The 22,901-nt window shown below is 37.2% G+C and overlaps 1 protein-coding gene across 2 annotated transcripts; it reads right to left on the reverse strand.

The window, feature by feature from the left end:
* Positions 1–219: 219 nt before the first annotated feature.
* Positions 220–22,520, reverse strand: LOC763262 (leukocyte surface antigen CD53-like). 2 transcript variants are annotated; one of them, XM_030974417.1, is made up of 11 exons: positions 22,252–22,520; positions 14,771–14,962; positions 13,218–13,307; positions 11,115–11,163; positions 9,715–9,767; positions 8,522–8,602; positions 7,178–7,234; positions 6,354–6,422; positions 2,812–2,898; positions 2,268–2,343; positions 220–1,919 (listed from the first exon to the last, which is right to left on the reverse strand). In XM_030974417.1, the coding sequence occupies exons 2-11, from the start codon at positions 14,825–14,827 to the stop codon at positions 1,882–1,884; spliced, it is 657 nt and encodes a 218-aa protein (XP_030830277.1). In that variant the 5' UTR covers positions 14,828–14,962; positions 22,252–22,520; the 3' UTR covers positions 220–1,881. The 2 variants fall into 2 exon arrangements, with proteins under 2 accessions (XP_030830277.1, XP_030830278.1); XM_030974418.1 differs by lacking the exon at positions 22,252–22,520 and adding an exon at positions 16,691–16,712.
* Between the last annotated feature and the right edge of the window lie 381 nt (positions 22,521–22,901).

A 22,901-nucleotide genomic window follows, 5' to 3' on the forward strand; every position in this document is an offset into this window, starting at 1 on the left:
ATTATTATTATTATTATTATTATTATTATTATTATTATTATTATTATTATTATTATTATTATTATTATTATGTTCTAATAATCTTCTTTTGCAGATTGGGAACCCCAAAGGGCACGAGGAATACCCCCCCCCCCCTCCCCGGTGAAATCGGAATGCTTTGTGTTCGAGAGCTTTTAAGTGAATGAATGGACGAATCACATATCCACACGTGACAGACAGTTACAGGTGAAAATCTGAAAGACACTGCAGAGTTTATTATTCAAATAACAATTAGAGATATATTAAAAGCACAATTTTTACAGAATACATGACGTTTAAAGTGTGCCACAGCGCTATCTTTTGCTGTGTAATAGAGAGGTTATGATACCCGATTTCCACTCGAATATCTGTTATACCTACGTTTAAATTATCAAAGTTGAAGAAAAAGATTGACCCAGCAGTTATATTATCACAAAGAATAATTCTGTACGTTTTTGTACATAATTTAGTTTGCCGCAATACACATGTAGGTCTGACAACGTGTACAATTAATTCTGAACAAATTAAGAAAATATGAGGTAAGGGTCGCCCCTTACCAATCTAAATATAAAGGATGTTGGCCTACATTTTCCAACACGTCAGCCCCCATATTTTAAAGCCCTAAGATGTTAAAATACAGACACACAACAACTATGAAATGACTCTGGTCTACATTTGCAATTCATTAGTTTGCTCGTACTATATAAAATCGTGATCATAATGTTTTGGTGATGAAGCAAACTTCCATACATACTAGTAGATACTAGCATATAATCATAGAAAGCATCAATATGAACACACGCAATTTCAATATGAGTATATGATTTTTTTTCCCCTTATTATTATAAACATTATTTACAATCAGCACTATTTATCAATACAATTCACTATCACTGTAGAAAGTGCACGGCAAAATATAAACACGTCAAAATAAATGTGATTGTCAAAAAATTATCTGCATCAATACACAACACTTTACAATGTACATCATTAGAGGAAATAAAGGCACATAAAATCTGAATTATGACGACAACAAGCAAAATGTATAACAAACGAAGCGCAATAGGACTGAACTTTTTTTTTTACAGCCAAAATGAGCAAGATGTTTTTAACGTTCTGCCCATTTTGTCTCCGATAAATGAAGTGTTAAAAAATGAAAGGGATGCCATATTACGGTTGTTTTAAGACCGTAGTATGATGGAGTTGTACTCATGAGATGCGATATATGAGTTGGTTTGGTTTAGCGGTATACCGTCAGTGCTGTTTTAGACAGACACCTGTTCGAAACTGGGATACGTCTTTCGTCGTACTGTGACGTTAAATGTCTGTCCCCAGACGTAAATAGTCATATCTATTTTCTTCAAAGCTCTAATCGGTCAAGCCCCTATTTATATTATTGAAATTGAACTTTAACTTTAAAGCTCAAGTCTCATAAACATTATCCCAACCTGCCCAGCTCCCAAGATACTCTATTATTGCAAACCACATCACATAAAACAAAAACAATGTTGGGAGACCGAACATTTGCATGCGTAGGTTAGCTGACATAGGTTTGGTACTTGTCCAGGTTGCGTTGACGTCACTGGATAATTTATGAGACGGTTCAGGCACACAAATGAACAAATTTACCTTTTATGTGTTCAATATTTCACTCAAGAAGAAAACTAAATCAGCCTACCGTAATAGTATTTTGTTATTATCAACTAAAATCTTAAAACATAGACGAACAAGTTGTGCAGGGCTTACCAACAATTCAAATGGGCTTTAAATTCTTTGCTTTGTTTTTCTTTTTGGTAATTAATTTGGATATTTCGTTATGTTCTAAATAGCTAACATCTGCTTTCTCCCTTCTTGTGATGCAATTCACCGATATCCGCCATTGTCGTAGCCTCCTCGTGTTTCTGGAAAACGATAGAATAGATAATAGCAGTACGTAACTTGATACTGAATGTCGTAATTTCGATAACAACACGACAGCATACTGAAATGTATGTGTAATATTATTTGACATGCAAGAACAGTGCAGGAATTAAATCAAGGCTATAAAATCTCGCACTGGATATGAAATTCTCCCTAGATTGTATTAAAAAAAAAAATTGTTCTCCTTCATTTTCATGTTCTATCCATAAAATCAGTGCTTCTGAACAATCATCATTTTTGACAGCACAATTCTACTGATTCTAAGTCGAAAGTGGGAACATATAAAGTATAAACGTATAAAAGTATTTGAAAAAGTAATCAATTCTTACGCATCGGCATGACTTGGTTTTCGACGTATTCCTTTTTGTTGCAGGCCAGGAAGCATGACATGATAATTGCAAGTAACTGTAATGGAAGAAAAACGTGAATAGAATACTACTACTACTATTGCTACTACCAATAATAATGTTAACAACAACAAATATAATAATGATAATAATAACAAAAACAACAACTAAAACATTGATAATAATAAAAATAATGATAATAATGATAATAATAATGATGATGATAATAATAATAATAATAAAAAATAAAACAAAATAATAATAATAATAATGATAATTGAAAATATATACTAGAGACCTTTCGCATGCATCCACTTCGTGGTAATATCTAGAAATCTTTTTGATGGAGAATGGAGAAGGACTTCAAAAGCAGTAATCGAAGCTCCCGATGTATTCAACACACCATTAATCATTTAAAACAAAAATAGGGGTGGGGTGGGTATGTCGTCTGCCCACCCCCCCCCCTCTCTCATCGGCATCCTTGGTAACCAGATACTTTTAGATAGAATTCGAAGAGGAATCTTACCTGCAACAGAGCAACTGCAGCTGCCACACAGATAAGCACAATGTCCAGCTCTTCTAACGCTGCCTTGAGCTTTGAATAACAGCCAACCTGTATTGGATATATCAAGAAGAACAAATGTATGTAGCCCCCACCAAAAAGTTGTATAAAATTAAAGAGAGGTGAAAATTGTTTGTCTAGAAGACATGCACTCGTGATATTTGCGATTGAGACATGGCGGGTCAAAGAATGAACATTTCACGAATGTATTGGTACATCCAAAAACTTAAAGAACACACCGAATATGAACAAACTTATATGTCATGTAATGTAATACATATTCAAGGGTGTCGATTTGTATCCGTGGTTGGGGGGGATGATAGGTGCCAAAATATTTTCGGCAAAGGATTAAAACAAAGCAACCAAGAGGTAGAAGCGTGTGGCAGGTTGTACCCCTCCCCAAGCGCGTAGCCAGGATTTCATTTTAGAGGGGGGGGGGCGGTAGTGAGCACGCGAAGCGTGCTAATCACTTACAGAGCGCGCTCCCTAGGAGGTTGGGTGCAGGGAGGGGAAGTTTCCCCCCTCCCCCGCGAAGCGCGGAAGCTTTGACGTTTCATTAAATTATTAAAGAAAGAAGACGATTCGATGTACCATTCTCGACTCTTAATCCTCGTCTGAATTCAGGTCTCCCCCCTTCCGCGCAGAGCGCGGAAGCTTTCACGTTTCATTAAATTATTACAGAAAGAAGACGATTCATTGTATCGTGTCCTTGTCTGAATTCAGTTTCCCCCCTACCGCGCGAGGCGCGGAAGCTTTGGCGGTTCAATAAATTATTACTCTTATTCCTTGTCTGTATTCATTTTCGCCCATCCCGCGCGAAGCGCGAAAGCTTTACCCTTTCATTAAATTATTAGAGAAGGAAGACGATTCGTTGTATCGTGTCTTTGTCTGAATTCAGTTTCCCCCCTCCCGCGCGGAAGCTTTGACGTTTCATTTAATAATTACTCTTAATCCACGTCTGAAATCATTTTCGCCCATCCCGCGCGTAGCGTGGAAGCTTTCATGTTTCCTTAAATTATTAGAAAAAGAAGACGATTCGTTGTATCGTGTACTTTGACGTTTCATTTAATTAAAACTCTTAATCTTACTCTGAATTCAATTGCCCCCCTCTCGCGCAAAGCGCGGAAGCTTTGCCGTTTCACTAAATTATTAGAGAAAGAAGACGATTCATTGTATCGTATCCTTGTCTGAATTCAGTTTCCCCCCTACCGCGCGAGGCGCGGAAGCTTTGGCGGTTCAATAAATTATTACTCTTAATCCTTGTCTGTATTCATTTTCGCCCATCCCGCGCGAAGCGCGAAAGCTTTACCCTTTCATTCAATTATTAGAGAAGGAAGACGATTCGTTGTATCGTGTCTTTGTCTGAATTCAGTTTCCCCCCTCCCGCGCGGAAGCTTTGACGTTTCATTTAATAATTACTCTTAATCCACGTCTGAAATCATTTTCGCCCATCCCGCGCGTAGCGTGGAAGCTTTCATGTTTTCTTAAATTATTAGAAAAAGAAAACGATTCGTTGTATCGTGTACTTTGACGTTTCATTTAAATAAAACTCTTAATCTTACTCTGAATTCAATTGCCCCCCTCTCGCGCAAAGCGCGGAAGCTTTGCCGTTTCACTAAATTATTAGAGAAAGAAGACGATTCATTGTACTGTTCTCTATATTAATCCTTATAGCAAATCTTTGCATGCACAGCCCGAGAGTGGTGGGTATCATGTTATCTCCCGGCAGTGCTTGTCGCAATAGCTTCTGGAAAGGAATTGTATACTACTGTTTGTGTTATCGGCCACTAATTAGGCCCATTAGTGACTATACAAAATATATGCTCTTCCTGGCTATTTGGGAATATGTCAGTTTGCAACAGAAATGGAGAAACGCGAATTTTGTTGAAAATCATGTGATATCACGAACATTTATAAATCACTTGTATGAAATTGAAAATAAGTCATGGTTGGATTTTATTTTTATTTTTTATTATTATTATTTTTTTTTTTTGGGGGGGGGGGCTAGCGTCCCCAAGCCCCCCCCCCCTCCCACCAGTACGCCAGTGACATAGGCCTACACCACCTTTTCAATAAAACAAAAAATAAGATGTGACATAATAAACTTTCTCCAAAAATGAAAAATGTTTTATGAAATATCAGGAAATAATATGAGTGAAAAAAATAAAAATAAAGATACAATGACGTGAATTTTAAAAAGGGTGAACGGAAACAACATAGCAACTAGTGAACTATCTTATAAGTCATACTAATGTCCGAAAATCTTTCTCCTTGTCTTCGATCTCATCACGAATTCGTCACAGAGTTCATCTATGTTTACACTGTCCAGGATTGTTTGATGTGCATTGCAGATTGCTACTTTTGCGCTTCGCGCTCAACATTTAGCTCGTTGCTTTTTAACGCTGCGGCTTTGCATTTGGCGCACTGCATTTCTATGATGCTGTTGATTGAACACATTTAATAAATTCATCAATTCCTGAAGAAGCCGTATGAGCGAGAATTCAATTTATTTTTGTCTCATATACGGTTGTCTCTTTCACTTCGTATATATACATGTATGTATGTATGTATTATGAAAATGAGATAGCAAAATGTGTATATTGTGAGTAATAACCATTAGTTACTCTCATCGGGCTATCATCATTAATTTTTCTCTTCATTTTTTTTTTGATGGTGAATTATTGGGGGGGGGGGATGATTGTACAGGCCATCCCCCTCCCCCACCTGAAATATTGGGGGATATATCCTCCCATCCACCCCGGGATCGACACCCATGTACATATTATATATAATTAACTACAGAGGATATTTAAGCCCATTCTCTTTGGGGAGAGGGGTGAGGAAAGTAAATAGGGAGTAAGAAGACAGCGACGGAGAAGGCAAGTTTTACAATCGGGTTCACACAGGAAATAAAAATGTATTTGACTTTACAGTTGGGAATTTGAAGCGTGAAGAGCTACCACCGCTTAGACATATTGCCATTGTTTCCCTCAATTCATTCATGCATTATATTAAAACATCTTTAAAACGTTTGAGTGTGTCTTTACTTGCATTGTCTTCCTTGTCAAAGGCCTTCTACACTGTACTTGCTGACAGCCACCAAGGATTGATATAAATGAATATTGCCAATTTAGATTGCCTATGTGGTGTTTAATAATTTTATTTTCTCTTTAAGAGTTTGCCATTGTCGTAAGAAATGGTTCTTATCTTGGCTTACTTCATGCACTTCTGGACATCTAAAAGGACAGAGGCGTTGAATCAGTGGATCTGAATAGAACATTTAGGCAATCTTTGAATTTTTTTATTTGTATATTGATTTATGCTTCCAGTTATGTATGTACAAGTATGCATACTAACCAACAATCTAACTTTTATCATTGAAAGGGCCGTCTATTTAATATCAAAGTTAGGTTGAACATGTACTTTAAGGCATCGAAATTAAAGGACACTTGTATGGTATTTTAAAAATGGGGGCGCTGTGCTCCGTCCCTCATGTATTTACTGACCTGGAAGGTAGGATGTTGAAGGAGACATCCCGGAGCTTCAAATTGATTATTAAATCCACAGCATTTGAACTGTTCAAAGAAAAAAGACAATTATAATCATGAGACACAATCGAAAAGACATTTAAAACTCCATCACGTATCGAAATGTGTGACCGCTTCAATGACGGAATACGTAACCCGAACGTGATATCTAGGACGTGTACGATAGCATTTTGAAATTGCTCTTGAATGGTTTCTCAAAATTCTTTGCTTTCGTGATGAGAGTGGCTAAGACTAACATAAATATGGGCACGTCAGTCATGAGCTGCCAGACGTAGTAGTTGTCTTACTGATTATCAAAACGATATTATGTGTTTATAATGTGGGAACGGTATGCCATACATACATGCCTATACAGTTTGAGAGATATGATAGGCCCTTTCTACAGAAGTTGCCCCTGTTAATAACATTTACTCAAATACTTCTTTTCATTCACAGGGTGTACTTTTCAACAAGTAACAATATAAATGTTTCTGTGGCAAAGACATTGATTAGATGAGTCAATATAATTATTATTGATATCATTATTATTGTTGTTGTTGTTGCTATCATCATCAATATCACGATGACTAAACTCCGCAATTTAAATAAGTGGGTCTATGACGAATCAAGCAGGTCTGTTATTTTTCATTTGTTGTACTGATTTTAAAGTACCCAGGTTTTCGATGCGATTCGTATTCGTACATCTCAAAGGACATGCGTGGTTTGATTATTCAACTTTTACATCATATTCCAAAACAATATCATCACTCGCAGAAGTTCTCCATATTGTATGTCAGACTTACCGTGCTGTAGACTACCTCTTTGCTTTGCTCGTCGCTGGCATCCCATATTTTCTCCAACTATTATTTGTGCAGATAGAAAAAGAATACAATAACAAATATCATAGAAATATATTTTACAATACAATCGCAATGTTTGTAAAAATCGATAGATTTTATCCTATGAAATTCAAACTAAGAAAAAGTGTTGTTTCAATGGCTTCAACATGATCACATGTATTGTAATTATCACGTAAAGCTTTCACGTCGTAAAATATAGGAGCCTGCAAATAAAACGAAAATATAATTAAAATAGTTACGGCGTTAACCGGATAAGGAATTCTGCTTGATTTATCTATGTTGAATACGGCACAAAAACAACATTCAGTTTCTGTTCATCGAGATGATTGTGTTATGTCTGAATTTCATCCTTTTAATTTTAATTCTCCCCCTTGTAAGTTTTCTTTCTTGATGAAAGAAAAATCGCGATGCTTCACTTTTTGAAGTCTTACTTTTTTGTTTTTGTTCATCTGACTGTTGTGTATGCTTGTAAGTAAGCAACTAGAGAAGCGACGGCTTTAAGTCAGAGAAGAGTTGGTAATGATAATTAATGCCCTACCAAAAGGCACTAACGCATCAACATGGCTTCGAACCCGGGACCATCGCATCGGGTTACGAGACCGTTGCTCTACCACTGAGCCATGGCGTCTCTACTTTGACTTTCTATTTGCTTCGATGCCAATACTGTATCGTGGTTTCTTGAATTTTAAATTATGTCAATATAAATTGAACAGATGACACCATAGTGCTTGTATACCAAAGAGATAAATGAGTAGGTCAGAGGCTTTTTTTTAGACTGTACCTGACAAGTAATGAAAAAGAGGAATATACCAACTGAAAATTGCTAGCGATTCCTAAATTGTGTGTGTGTGTGTGTGTGGGGGGGCACTTTACGGGTTTCTTGCGTAATCTCAGGATTAGTACCTTTCATCTCGCCAGCTTGTGCACATTTCTCTGGCTTCAAGAAACCATGGAAACGTGTGCCGCGGGACAGCGGGAGGGGGGGGGGGGGGGGTCACACACGTCGGTTCATTTTGTAAGGAAAATAAACTTTAAAAATCTTGAATTGGTTACATGTTGAAAGGTTCAAAACCAGTAGGATTTTTTATATTAAAATTTGCCATTCAAAAAGGTCTTTATCCATAGATATTATTTGCAGAGAAATTAAAATTTATGAGAGCAATATAGCATTAAATTAAGAAAAAATATTGCTGTTGCCAATTTGAAGAAAAACGTAGTTTTATCAAGTGCATGGTCCTTTAATAAAAAAAATCCTGTTCTAAAAGGGTTAGGCACCTAGCGATTTACCTGCTCTGAGCCGAAGCCTAGTCCAACGTAGATGCCAATTCCAATCTCAGCCAGTATGAACAAGACCAGCACAAGAATATACTATGGAGGAAAAGGCAAGGAGGAAAATGCAAAAGTCATTACAAGGAATCTGTAGTTCCTTTTTATCAATCTATTTAATTTGATATGCATGACAAGCTGATGATAAGCTTAATTTTTTCGTCAATTAAACACACCAACGACTCTTGATTCAATATAAAATGGCTTTAAACAATCTCAAACGACTTTATTCTATATCAACATTATGCCGAAAGTTATATTTTCGCCCTGCAAAATATACAATTCCGTGAGAGCAGGGTCATGAACTCGAATTGAAAAATCGCATGATTGATTTGATTGATTTGATTTGTTTTATGTCCATATAAATGGAAATTCTTTGTTCATAAATACAAGGTATAAACATAAAGCATTAAGTCAATTAAACAAACTTCGAATTACATATTACTCATTAATCACCGAGTAAGTCATATCAATAATTTAAACTTAATCTGAATAGTATCAACACTAACTTTACAAACAGTAAATCATACTTTTAAATTTTAACTATATGATCACATGATCTCATTAATGACTGTGCATCTAATTTCAATATTCATAATATTAATCACTTTAAATGTTATAACATATACTCTGTATCAAAATTCGTTTACGGTATCGCCCCCCCCCCCCCTTACCTTCAGGAATCATCTCATCTTTTTACTTTACTATTGAACATGTGGATGGAATCGGGGACAAACGAGTTTCTAAAGCGAACCCGCTTGGTAGGGGGGACGCAAAGGCGAACACCTGATCTGTTGAAACTAAAATGACTGAACAAAGGATGGGTTGGATCTTTCATAATACGCATAATAAACATCACTCTGATTGGGTTACGTATGCTAATCAAGCCTGTGAATGTAAAATGCGCCAGTGATTCAAAGCAATACGTTCACTAGTCAGTTTGCAGTCACTTTTTGTACGATGTCACTCTCGTAATGGCGCACGCCGCGTCAGAGACCAATCATTTTGGTGACGCAGTCCTACACGTACATGTACGTCATCAAAATGACGCTTCTTATGCAACGCCAACGGGAATTTGGAGCAGTTCAATAGTCATATATATATATTTTTTTTTTTTGGCCTGATAAACACTTTTGAACGCAACTTTTACTTACTGATCTCAAGAGACAGTCATTGTGATGTGCAGCTCCGCAACATCCCAGAAGACCTGAATTAAAGAGTGAGAACATCAATACATCATCATCATTGTCTTCATCATCACCGTCATCATCATCACCACCACCACCATCATCATCAGCATCATCATCATCATTATCATCACCACCACCAGCACCATGATCATTATCATCGTAACAAAAGAAAATACTACAAAGATGTAACCTTGTATTATTATGTTTCATAAGCCACAGATTCATAATGACGTTTTTCAAGATTATCAATCATTGTGACTATTATTTGGTGATGCACAATATATGATTTCAAAACATTTAATCATTTCAAAATATGAATATGAATGAAATAGAAGGAACCCGTCAGAAAATTACTAAGATGCATTCGAGATGGTCCTGATAATTATAACCAGGTGATTTAGAACCATTATATACAAGAAGGAAACCTATATATCATTATAATCTATCATTTATTGACATTTCGTTGTTTGTTTACTTACGTTTATTTACAATTTGTTATACCTTTAATAGTAGCCATATCGAAATTTTGACGTTACGTGGGATAAATGGAATGATTATACCCGTCATCTTATTGTATTGGTTCATTTCTTTTTTTATCTATATTCTCTTTGTATTCCTTTCACTCGCCTATGCTAATCGCTGTCTAACCATTGACTACAATGTAGATTGACGCCAGATCGACAATAATTAGATCGAAATAGAAAAAAGAAGAAAAAAGACAGTACAGCGAATCAATAGCCAGGAATTGGTCGGTTACCGGGCGGTTTGGAGCCTGTTCGGAAGTGTGATTGGAACATTTAATGGACTTTGTGCATTTTATTGTTAAATCGTGACGTCATTCTAATGCTAGGAGTCCACTGGGCCAACGCCAGTTGGTGCCAGTTTGCGCCAATGCAATTTACTGTGGCGCCTAGTGTCGCCAATAAGGTGCCTAGTGGCGTGTAGTGGCTCAAACTGCCTCCCAACTGGCTCGTGGTGGCCCGTAACGGCACCAAATTTGAATGTGGCGGCAAGAAAATTTCAAATGTCTGAAACTTTGGCACAAACTAATCACCAAGTGGCGCAAAGTAGCCGTCTATTGGCGCGAATGACGCCAACAGGGTGAATTTTGGAATCAAATGGCCGTGTAATGGCGCGAACTGGCGCAAACTGGCGCAACATTTTGGAGCAAGCCGGGGGGCATTTAGCGCACGCCATAATATGGCACCCAGTTTATTCCACTTGGCGTTACATGCCGAGCGGACATTAATTCGGCGCAACAGCGAGCCACTACGCGCCAATCACATAATCTTTGGCGCGAACTGGCACCAACTGGCGCTAGCCCAGTGGACTCCTAGTATTATGCTAAAGGAAACAAAACTCACCGAGAATAAAGAGGAAGGAACCGGCACCAATGGCAATGTAGCACAGGGTCTGTAATAATAGCATACAAAATTGTGTGGAAGATAATTGAATAATTATTCTGCAAAAGATGAAAAATAAAAAGCACAATGTTACTGGATTGATCTTTAATGTAAATGAACATCATGTATATTGAATGCAATGTTATTCTGGTGTTGAAAAAATAAGAAGAGATAAATCATTGTATTACAGAAAGGACCGAGTCGTGCCATTTCTTTTTAGATATCTTTGATAAAAAAATACATTGATTTATACACTACAGTTACATCTATAATCAAAATAATTTCCGCTCTGTAGAGTAAGAGGGCATGGAAACATAATCTCACGTGCTACATAATAATATTACGAGCAATGAATGATTGAATATACACAGCTTATAATGACAACCCAGCGTAAATATGCTCCAATTATCATATTGTTCAAAAGCATTTCAATTGAATAACTCTTTTTAGAAAATTGAATATCAACTTTAGAGGTGCACAGATAACACAAGGTGTTGAAAAGTTTTAGTTTCAACTTTTGATCGTATCAATGATACCTTTCCTTCATTTAGCGTTACATTTCTAAAAAAAAAAACTATTAACATAACTCTAGTTTTATATGTCCCCACAAACTGTTTTCTTCATGAAACTTTTTTTTGTTGGGGGGGGGGGGGGATTTTACAATTTGTCATTTTTGAGATTTATGAACATGATTCATTAGAAACTGTGAAGTGAGGATGCGAGCTGGACGTTGAAGACGTCATACCCAGGCATATAGATACTGATGATATTAATATTACCACTTTCGTTTTATAATCAGTCAATTAGCATGCAGGGAATCAATAGAACCCGGCCGGCGGTCTATTAATTATGAATACCGTGTTTCTTTCTCTCATTGCTCTATTACACTCTCATAATTGTTTGATCAATTAAATTGCACTATCACAAGGTCGTAACGCAGACTCCTATACTCATCAGAGCCATCCCTGTATAGAAATACTAATCACTTTGTGTTTATGACTACCTATCTCCCTCCATATCGTGTGCATAAATTACGTTTATTCGCCATGTGATTTTAATGCTATGACTGCCGACAGTCCCTGGTATATTCTGTAGAAATGATTACTTCCTTTGCATGTAGAGGGTGTCACAAACAGGTGCTATAAAGGACAGGTTATACATTAAAATGGTCACTATCAAAAGAAAACCAAGGGGTACTGAGGGCATCATTCAAACTATAAGATTGTTACGATGATAATGCTACTAATGTTCAAGTCGATATTCCAATTGACCCGTATTGTCATTTTATCATGTCAAATATCAAATCGATAATACATTTTAAAAAAAAAAAACATTCCTACACAAGCATGTTTATGCAAGAATATAGTAATACAAAAGGATTTATGTTGCGTGACGTCTGCCTTGCATGTGAAGCTTTTTTTGTGTGTAAGCTGATGAGAGAGAAGACTGTAGATTAGTCACCCACAAGTTTAATGAAGGAAACATGGATTTCATTTCAATAAGACCTAGTTTTCTAATCATTCTGGTCAATTCTAGTGATATTTAGTAAACGAAAAGAGAAACCGCCAAACGAGAGAGTGCAGTTCAACTCGTTATACAATATGTGATGGGTATTAATGGAATGTATTATCATGATTATGTCAGTTGATCTTTAAAATCATATGCTACCGCCTCTCCCTCCCTCCCCTTCTCTCTCTCTCTCTCTCTCTCTCTCCCTCTCTCTCTCTCTCTCTCTCTCTCTCTCCCTCCCCCTCGCCCTTGTCCTTCCTCTTTGACCTCCCTCTCCCCTACTCTCTTCCCCCTTAAAAACAAATGGAGTAACAAGCAAACTAAACAAAGCAACTAAACAATCTCGGCGGATCCAATTAAGGGGAGGGGTGGAGGCATTGGGTGTGTCTTACCTCTCCCCGAGTCCCCCCCCCCCCTCTCTCTCTCTCTCTCTCTCTCTCTCTCTCTTTCTCTCTCTCTCTCCCCCTCTCTCCCTCTCTCTCCCTCTCTCTCTTTCTAAGTTTGGGGGGGGGGGGGAGGGGGCACAATCCAATCAGTGTATACAAAATTACTTACCGTAGCTCCTTGCAAGAACTGTAGAATCCCGGGTAAGCTAGTAGCCACTAGGAGATACACACCTATCCCTAGGAGACCACTTCCAATCAGCTGTAAAGGGGAGAGAGTCAGAATAATTGTTTAGTTTATTATCCAAAGCCTCCACACAAAAAATACACCTGTCTGGTGACTTATTATGTGAAAGGGTTGATGATATACTGACGAAAGAATTGCCAGTTTTTGTCAAGTTTCTGTAAAGCGAGAACTAAGCCTAGCATTACATTGGTTAACATCTCATTTCTCAACACTTTTTTTTTACTCGTTCCATTTGGCCTTTGCTCTTATTTTCGAATAGCTCGTAGCTATACTAAAGGTCTTTTCACATGTTTCATAACATCGTATCGTATCACAAGCTTCGTAATGAAGATAAGCCCGTCTTGGGTTTTTATAACTTCCGTAAGGAAAGCAAAAGAATATCAATCATGTTAACCCGTTGACTTCTGAATTCTCTCATTCACATAGGCTTAACACAGGAGCCACCTGGTTCCAGTAGGCAAAGGGTTAAAAGAGACAAATCATGACAGACAATCCCTACAATATTAATTAAAATGTTGATTAAAAAAAACATATTATGCATGGACTCTTGAAGCAGCATTCGTTGGTAAGATGATCGCTGCTTTTGATAATGGGGAAACTTATGTTCATAATTTAAAAGTCCTGGTAATGCTAGCATATTAGTGTCACACAATTATAGTTTCTATGCACAACAACCAACATAATTATAGGTGCTACACTTACCACCTTGTTGAGGGTATAAGACTTATGTTTGACTGTTACCGCGGAGATGCAATTTTCAGTTTTGAGAGTCATCAATATCAGTTATTTCTGTCACCTAACGGCTATTTTATTACGACCGCTTGGACTGAAACTGAGGCTTCAGAACTAATTGTCTTTTTGTTTAATGCTTCTCCTTAAATCTACACAAACGACATCTAACATAACACCAACGCAGTTATCATTGAAATGTATTTCCTCATGTAGTATCTGGATTGACGAAGCAAAGTACATGTACATGTCTTCGTCAATACTGAGGAGGAATGGTTAAAACTATAATCAGGTTTTAAATGACTATAGTCAAAATATATTTTGTTACTTCAGGGTATGCGCATGATACGGAAATATATTGCAGTTAGGCAACAGTTCGAAATCGTGGTGGACATTAATTGTAATAATAATGTTATAATTATTTTTAAATTTGGGTAGTGCACATAATATTTGCACAAAAAATCAAGAACTTACAAGATAGTATATTAGTTAGTAAAAACCGACTAGTTGTCTCAAACCATGAATAAAAATCCCTTATGATGATTAGGTAAAATGATGATTACGTAAAGTAATGATTGCTTCTGTTTTCCTGCTAGAGGTCTATACCGCATCAAGCTTTTCATTTAAAATTTAATATTACCAGGTTACATTATGACATCTGCCATCTCTGAGCGTTTTTATGTACGAGTTAAAATTAACCTTAGGTGCTTATTGGCTACATTTAATATTCCCTACTAAACAGTACTCACCCAAAATATGAAGTTCTCGATGAAAAGTAAGACCTTAATACCAGCGATAGAACACATTTTGAAAGATCCCTTTGAGAGTTAGATTGTTGAAATGTGTTACTCTGACGAGAAGTGTCCTTATCGAAGTGATCGGTTGCAATCGATAGCAATCAATTCTTATCTGTCGTCCATCGACCAACTGATGTAAACCACCTATGGGGAAATGAGGAAGTAAATAATCTGATAAGATTTGTTGTAGAAAAGAGTGAGAACTTGAACATAGAATTTTTGTATATATTTTATTCAACAGTACAGTAATACTGTAATAGTAATGTGTAGTATACAAATAGTGAATGGTCATGAGTGCAATGGTACAAGATTTTGCACGAGGTGAAAGCTAAGAGACGCTATATTCAACGAGGCGCAGCCGAGTTGAATGGAGCGTCTCATCTTTCACCGAATGCAAAATATTGTTCCATTGCACGAATAAAGACCATTCACTATTATACAAATAACGCACGTCCCAGAGTGCAATAGCGGTGAATGCAGTACGCGCGAGGTTTCTTTAGATTGGTGCCGCTCTGTGCAACGAGCCGCTTGCGGCGAGTTGACAGCCCGGTGGGGTCACTCCCCTGCAAAGAGTGACACGTATGACCGTTACCACCAATGCATATAACCCCCTTTTGCGGTCAATTTCAAGGACATTTTGTGAAATTTAACCCCCTTTTTTACGTCAAAACAAGGACAAAATCGTACTTTGGAATACCCCTATTTATAAGATTGTAAGGACACTTTCGCAAATTTACCCCTATTTTACCATATTTCAAGGACAAGACTCGGCTCCGAGAATTTTTCTTCCCCGTTTTCTCTTTTCCCTTCCCGGTTTTCTCTTTTTCCTTTTCCTGACCCCTATTTATCAATTTCGGGGACACATGTGCGCCCCTATTTTCTTAATTTCGAGGAATATTTTGTCCGCGGACATTGCTTGAAACTGACCCCTTTTTCCGCGATTTTGGTAACGGTCATGCGGTCCGGAAGTCACATTGAGTGACCCCACCGGGGTTGACAGTGCGAACCATCTGAAGAAACCGAGCGTTTACTGCATTTACGTTTTGCACAACAGGGTCAAGTGCGTTATTTGTTTTATAAAATAGCGACACAAATAGCAAAAACGAAACTTTAAATCTAATAAGTTAGAGTCTACGAGAGTTCGATCTAGATCTAGATCTAGAGTTATGTTGGTTCTACTTCTAATTCATGAATTAGACTAAGACCTTGCAGGTTTACCAAAAAGTCAATGGGATTCATTGCCTTGATTAAAAATAAAATCCATACAGTGGGTCTAGAGACGAGTCTACATCAGACAGCTGAAATTCCTGGCTTCATTATAAAATCCAAAAGTCAAAACAGGCCTAAATCCAAGGCAAAAGTAAAATAAAAATTTGCTTTTTAATAATACCCCGCTGGCCGCTCTAGCTAGCTAGCTAGCTAGAGCTAGCTACGCGTGCGTTGCGCTGGGGATCATGGTGGAGCGTACAATATTAGCTACGCGTAGCCTACAATAATTGCAATGCAACTCGAGGGAGCGCGTACTAAACGTACGCGCGCGCACTGGATCTCCATGGTCACGCGTACGCACCGTGCAATATAACTTTTTACTGCGCTTTTTCTGCACTCATTTCTGCAAAATCGTGCTTGCATCAAAATTTTTTCAATGTCATGTGACGCGTATTGACCAATCACGATGCTTAAAATACTAGAGCCATTTTATAATTGTTTTTATACAACACCTCGGACGTTAACAGGCTTAAAACAGTTTTCCTAGGCCTAAATCTCAGCGATTTTTTTTGTTTGTTTTCAATTGATGAAATTGCTGATAGTGAGCGCGCACTATTAAGCAGGCAGCAAACCACGCGCGTACCATGCGCCGCGCATACCAACCTTTATGTTTATTGTTACGTGGAGTGCACTTTCGTTTGATCCTTTCGCACCATTGCACTCTAACGTCACTTAGCTCATCAAGAATTGACCAATGAGGTTGCAAGAATCTTAGTAGGCGTTGTATAAGTCCACCCTCTGCCACCTCGACCTCCAGTTTAAATTCCACTAGGAATCTTTTGGAGGAACAACAACCAAGTACCAAGTATAACAATAGTTAATGACTTCTTCGACCAGTAGGCCTAATGTTTCTAACGAAATAAATTGGATGTCAAATAATGTGGTGTTGTAGGGAGGGAGGGAGGGAGGGAGAATATGAAATATTAATATCAACCGCACGATTAATCATGATATGATATAATATACCCTGACATAATAAGTCGAGATGAAATCTGACACCGTGAATCGAAGAATCACGGATTCCAAATATCTAATTTCACTGGTTTGTTTGCCAAAGGGGCAGGGCGGTGAGCTTGGGTAACCGATTCATTTATATTACAGAGTTAAGCAATGTATTCCAGTCACACTTACGAGACCGACACCTGACCGACGACAGACCGAAATGTTCTAACATTGGCCAAGATTCGATCGGTATTGAGTCGGTTTAACGGTGTGACCGAGGTAGTAAACGTGTAATAAATACATGTTCAAGTTGACCAACATGCATGATACAACAAGACTGATACTAAGGGACAATTAGGACAATCCATTGTGGAAATACAGTCTCCTGATAAACATGATATCTATAACAAACCGAAACAGAACATGAAACTCTGAACAATATATGTTATGGTCTTATAAAGCATACCGAAGTGGTGTTTTATTGCAGACAGGACAATTATTTTAACTAGGCACGTAATGATTGTAAAACTAAAATGAACAATACCTGATGTTTGTTATGGTATTGTAAAGAAGAACTATAACATGTATGTGTATTATTATATTGTAACACGAGCTATAAGTCTAGTACGTTCTACAGTCTTTATCCTCCCATTATATAAAGTCCAACGTTTCTTTATCTGCCATGATCGACGTGACTTGACTTAAACATACACGAGTTTCATATTTTATGAGAGGATAACCATAATAAAATTCCGTTTCAATTCAAGGAGACTAAAGTCACAGTACATGAACTTTTGAAAACCTTTTGCAACTAGAAATATATATTGCCGATGGTGTAACTTCAGATGGCAAGGAGCGCCTTCCACATCAAATAGCAAATAAAAAAATAGATAAAGAGAATTAAAGAGAAAGAAATGGAGAGGGGGCAACATGAAAAGATGGCACAAGACCCTTTTTCACTATCCCCTTACTCAATGACCCTGTTCTCTCGCCTTTTGTATACCTGTTGAGACCGACCCCCCCCCCCCCTTCCCATGACGCCAGTACCTGCCCTTTTAAGCTGCACCCTCGCCCATCATTGTATATTACCTCCGTAAACTCAACGTTTTTAAAGATGCTACTCTCTCCTTGATTTTATGTCAATCTTTATTTAATTTTGTGACTTTAACAACCATATTTCTAGCCAGATTGTTGCTTGTCTATCAGCCAAGGTATTGTTCCATTGTTTTGATTTCGATTTTTAAAAAGGTCAAAATACTCCGATATCAAGGTGGGGTCAGAATGCCACATCAATAAAACAAATTCATACATTTATATAACTCGTCATTTGAACTCTATTATGATCTCTCTTTAATTTCTCGCAAACAAGCGTTTCCCGATGTGTTATTTTGGTGGGGTTTTTTTTGGTTCACAAAAAGTAGAGGTTTAGCGAGAATGTAGGTTGGTATAACGTTCTTTGTTAGGTTCCTAAATGATTCATCTCCAATGTAGACTATTGATCCTGTATTGCTAGAACATAGAAAGGAGAGGAGGGCAGTAGCAGCTCTGTAGGGGGCTTGGCGGCTCCACACTCACAAAAAAAGATCTTGATTATTTATGAATTTAAGCGAGGCACATGTGGAAAATGAATGAAAGAACATTTAAGCCCCTACACGCCCCTCGACCAAAAGTTATTCTTCTGGAACCGCGTCTGCCCCATGCAGGGGAGGTTGTGTCGAGATGGAAGACGAGACTCTCTGCTAAGATCAGTTAGTTGCCTTTCAATTCATTCATTGTAACACACCTGCCGGAACAGCCAAATGGCTTGCTGAGCTTATGTTGCTATGGTTACAACAGACGCACCAAGCTCCGTAAATGAGCATTAATGATTGTCCAGTGGATTTGGCGCCTTTCAAATCTTATGTATTATGTATTAATGAAGTATGATGCTTGAGATTGCCATAAAAGCCTTTCAAACAAGTGTTTGAATAAGCATGATAACACGTTGTTTGTTAAATGTTCGTTGTGTCATTAACTTACTTTGTTTCTAGGAAAAATCCTGAATCATAATTTTTGATTAAGTATTGTTCTCTTTGACTTGAAAATAAAGAAAGAAAGAAATAAAGAAAGAGAAAAGAAGAGGAATTCAAAAAGAATCATACAGTTTCAAAGTTTGGGCGGTTCAAACTGACTTCGGTACTGTAAATTTTGGTGTAGTCGATAATGACTATTTGCTAAAAGGTTTTCATGTCGTAAACTTATGAAAGCTCTATATATATTGCATCATGACTCATTCAATGATAATATGTGGGGATGGTGCATTTATGGTAAAGGTGAAGTTGGAGCCACGAGTAATGATACTAATATGTCCATTTATAACTATACGAATATATACTCTACTACAAATTATCATTTAATTATCCCGGCTGTAGCTCAGCCGCCATGATAAGGCGCTAAAGCATGAGGGAGTTTTTAATTACAGTTGCAGGGATCTAGCATGCAGATAGATAGCCCAGCAGTGGCGAGGCCACGATTCTCTGGCAGGGGGAGGGGGCTTAATTAAGCCCCCCCCCCCCCAAAAAAAAAAAAAAAGTTTATCAGCCCATGATTCTTCCTTTCTTTCCCCCTTTATTTATTTATTTATTTATTTTATTTATTTATTTATTTATTTATTTATTTTTTTTTTTTTGGGGGGGGGGGGGGTTGTGACACGTACCGAGGGCCCAGGTAAGTTTCTGTCAACTCGTTCCTGTCAACTCTCCCTGCAAGATACAAGTTTTTTTTCTTACTAATATCGTAAGAAATCTCCTATTGTATACCTTAATTGTGAATTATTTTAAAAAGTGGAAAACATAGGAATTCAATTTCAATCATATTGTACGCCGAGAAAATGTGTCTTAGTTCTGGATTCGTTTCTTTTAAATTGCAGAAAATCAAACATGGTGCACAAGGAGCATTTACACATAGAAATCAGAAATCAGTGATGATTATCATCTTAAAAATATAAGTTTGGGTAGTCGGCAGTATTAATGTACTGCCATTGACGAATGACTCCAATACACAACCACTATACTACTACTACTACTACTAATACTACTACTACTACTACTACTACTACTATACTATTACTACTACTACTACTACTACTATTACTACTACTACTACTATTACTACTACTACTACTACTATTACTACTACTACTACTACTACTACTACTACTACTATTACTACTACTTCTATAATTACTACTACTACTTATTTAACTACTACTATTTGTTTTTATGCATTTTTTCTTCTTCTTCTTTTTTTTTTCTTTCCCAAAATGTATTACTGTTGTTCAGATATGTATTTATGTTCTGTCATTGTTTTTTGTTTGTGTAATTGTTCCGGACCCCACGTAAGACCAGCTTTCCCATGTCGGGTAAGCTGAATGTGGGCCGTATCTCATGCATTGTTATTTTGTTTTTATACGGAAATAAATACTACTACTATTACTACTACTACTACTACTACTACTACTACTACTACTACTACTACTGTGACTACGACTACTGATACTACGACTACTACTACCACCATTAACAATAACCATAATGATAATGATACTGATAATGATGACAGTAATAGTAATATTAATAATAATGACAATAATAATAACGATAATAATGTTTCCCTAGTTAATGTGTATTAAGTTAGCAATGATATATAGATACGTATTCGGTATTCCTTGATAATACATGAAATATGAATGAGTGTATTCATTCTACAAAGAGGTCAATTCCAAGTGCGGTGAATAATCCAATCACCCTGGTAACGATGTCAAAGGTCAAACTGAACACGATCTTCTAAGAATCATATTCAGTCGATGGGTGACGAAATTGAGAAGGGTTGTAGACTCAGGATATAGTTGTGGTATTACGCTGCTTAAGACGGTGTAATAAAATATGACAAAGATATTTATAAAAAAACGCCTCCCTTAAACACCGTGTCCTGTATAATTAGTAAATAATGTGCAACAAGTGTAATATAGGTTACATCATTAGGTGACAAGTGAATATGTAGGCCTACATAATTATGAAGCTATTATCTCCGTGTTCTTGACTTCGTCACTATACCGTACGCTATCAAGTTGCAATACAGTTGTAGTATAGGAAACTCTTTAAGAAAGAGGTTGTACAAAGATATATATATAACTATTGCAACCGTTTAGAAAGAGACCGAAAAAAGAAAAGGCTGTAACCAAATATGAAGCAGACACTATTACATGAATATGGAATTTTTGGTTGTTGTATATCATTTCACAAAGGGGAAAAAAAAGGGGGGGGGGAGGCAAAATCTTACTATTACGCAAGGGATCGGTTGAGCAAAGACAAGACCAGAGAAATGCACACATGGATACGTCTACTTGAGCTGAGCCATTCATTGCGATTCCTTAGAAATTTTTTGAGATCTCTCACTTTCTTACAATTTAAGGAAGTGTTTCTTGGTAACTGGATCGAGGTAACTGGGGCTTTACTAAAGCTTTTAAGCTCTGGACCAGATTTAATCGAGAGAAGGACAAAACTATCACCATGTGTACGGATACAAGAAAATAAGTATACGTCAACAGAGGTATAGAGGCCGTTTAATCCTTTTTTTTTAAAGATCTATTTTATAGCAAAGAGTTTAAGTTTCATTTCAGAACACATATATATTTACGTTCATATATCATTTAAGCATTCCCAACACAAGCTCTTTGTTTCATGGGATCTTAAACCGGCCTCCGTATCTGTAACATAAACCAGAGTTTTGGATTAACTCATATTTCTCTACACTTTTATTTGAATATTGTAAATGTAATTCTTTTTGGAAGAAAATCTATCTTTGACTGACAGATACATGTAGGTCTAATGGCAATAGATTACAGCAACATTTTACACTTTTAATACACTGTTATCATCTTCATCATTGTAATTTCTGTAAGATATAAAACATAAATACAAAACAAGGACTTCCCGCACAATATATTAAAATGCATGTGAATCGGTTATTTTTTTAGCGTAGAAGTGGACTGCATGCTTGAGGGTAAGCGAATTACGCTTAAAATAACAAAAAATAAAACTGGGTAATGATTTTAAGCAGTGATATAATAAGTCTATCCTGATTTCTAAACCCGGTCTAATAGTCCATAAAAATAGAAAACAAATTCATAAAAAATACTAATATTCGGTAAAATGAAAGTGGCATGAAAACACAAAACGCACCTGTTAAGCTTCCACACGGGGCCGACTCTTGCAGGTGTTTTCTCGTGGAGTTATTTCCCTTGTAAGAACACATACAGCACCACCAACCTTCCCTGTGGATCGAAGCCAAGGACTTGGACTTCTATTTGACGCCGTTTGTTTTCACAACAAACATTCTCCAAAGTATTGATGTTTTCTTAATCAATGCCACTTTCTTTATGGTCAGGAACAGCACAGGCTTGTGCAGAGAACGCGAAAGATTTCTATGACGTCATCTAGAAAACGTAAGGGCCAAAGGCATAAAATTATAGGCACATAGAAGAGACAACAAGTACGGCTTTTGCGCAGCCTTGCTGAAGCATTATTATACATGTAAATACAGTGATTTATATGTGTTGGCTCTGATGCACACACCAGCAGGAGATCTCATCCTAACACAAGCCTGCCCCCCCCCCTTCTCTCCCTCTCTCTCTCTCTCTCTCTCTCTCTCTCTCTTTCTTTCTCTTCTGTAATAGTCAGTGGTTTCTCTAATTTTGCCCCTCTCTATGATTATTCAAATATTTTGCCTTTTTATTTCACCCCCCCCCCCCATTTCATTTAAGGATTAAGTTACTGGTTACAGCTCACCAAACCGACATTTGTCTATATACCTTCCCTGTGTATTTGTCTAT

Source organism: Strongylocentrotus purpuratus, unplaced genomic scaffold (genome assembly GCF_000002235.5).
Source record: "Strongylocentrotus purpuratus isolate Spur 01 unplaced genomic scaffold, Spur_5.0 spur5_scaffold_7, whole genome shotgun sequence".
Classification (NCBI taxonomy): Eukaryota; Metazoa; Echinodermata; class Echinoidea; order Camarodonta; family Strongylocentrotidae; genus Strongylocentrotus; species Strongylocentrotus purpuratus.